The sequence below is a fragment of the Octopus bimaculoides genome, chromosome 8, assembly GCF_001194135.2.
Source record: "Octopus bimaculoides isolate UCB-OBI-ISO-001 chromosome 8, ASM119413v2, whole genome shotgun sequence".
Taxonomy (NCBI): domain Eukaryota; kingdom Metazoa; phylum Mollusca; class Cephalopoda; order Octopoda; family Octopodidae; genus Octopus; species Octopus bimaculoides.
Window position 1 is genome coordinate 30,716,677 of NC_068988.1, and position 1,208 is coordinate 30,717,884.

At 37.0% G+C, this 1,208-nt stretch overlaps 1 protein-coding gene across 1 annotated transcript in view; it reads right to left on the reverse strand.

The window, feature by feature from the left end:
- The window catches only part of LOC128248537 (uncharacterized), a 4,216-nt gene extending 3,088 nt beyond the window's left edge, over nucleotides 1-1,128 (reverse strand). The window contains exons 1-2 of the mRNA XM_052969908.1: nucleotides 1,033-1,128; nucleotides 551-702 (exon numbers count right to left, since the gene is read on the reverse strand). Of these exons, the coding sequence (XP_052825868.1) occupies nucleotides 551-702; nucleotides 1,033-1,128 (248 nt within the window). The remainder of the gene's footprint in view (nucleotides 1-550; nucleotides 703-1,032) is intronic.
- Between the last annotated feature and the right edge of the window lie 80 nt (nucleotides 1,129-1,208).

Genomic DNA, 1,208 nt, shown 5'->3' on the forward strand with positions numbered 1-1,208 from the left:
CCGCCGCCACCACCACCACCACTACCACTACCACGTTTGTAAAGTTTGTAATTTATTCTTCGGAGATCGATAAAGGAACACTAATTAATAACTGAAATTGATGCACCATAGTTAATTGTACCCTTCTTCCTAAATATGTAACTGTCGACCTAGGTGAGAAATTGTAATTATTATCGTAGAAAAACTGTTGATACCAAAAATAAAAAAAAAACATAACAAGGGGTTAATATACATTATTTACATTATTTACATTATTTACGTTATTTACATTATTTACATTATTTACATTTGACGGATATTTGTCCTCATATTGTTTGTTGTTAACACAACGTTTCGGCTGATATACCCTCCAGCCTTCATCAAGTGTGTTGGGGAAATTTCGAACCTAGGTTCCCCATGACATCTGAAGAAGGCTGGACGGTATATCAGCCAAAACGTTGCGTTAATAACAAACAAGATAAGGACAAATATCCGTCAAATGTAAATAATGTAAATAATGTACATAATTCCTCATCTCTTAAATATAGAACTGTAAGAGGTTAATATGTACTTGAAAAACAAATTGTAGTTTGCTGATGAATTTCCAAACCACGGTGTGGAAATGAGTCTACTACCACTGAACCACGATTTGTAAGTTGTCCCTCTTCCGTCGAAAATTAATGAATGGACATCGGAATTATTTTTTCTCAAAGCTAATTTCACCTGGAAATACAAAATTGAACAAAAGGAAGAAGGAATCAGACAAGATTGAAAGAGAAGGAAGGCGAGAATGAGATGGAGTGAGAAATCAGGAGGGTGAGAGGGAGATAGAGAGAAAAACATGAGGACGGAGAGAGGGAGAGTAAGATGGAATGCGAGAGAGAACAAATGGGGAAAGGTAGTTGTGAGAGACAACTGATAAGAGAAACGCGTGGCGTGAGGCTTAAAAGAGACAGAATTCTGGAGAAAGATGTGAGTGTATTTTTGTGTGCCGCATAAGAAACGGAAGTGAACGACGAAGAAATAAACAAAAATATCTGGAAAGATTATTACTTGCAATGTCTGTTTTTTTTTCCATTTGGTGGAAGATTTACCTCTCCACTTATCTAGTATCGTGAAAGCGGAGGATTGAGTAGATTTAGGAGACATTTTAGATATACCACACACACACACACACACACACACACACACACACACACACACACACACACACACACACACACACACAC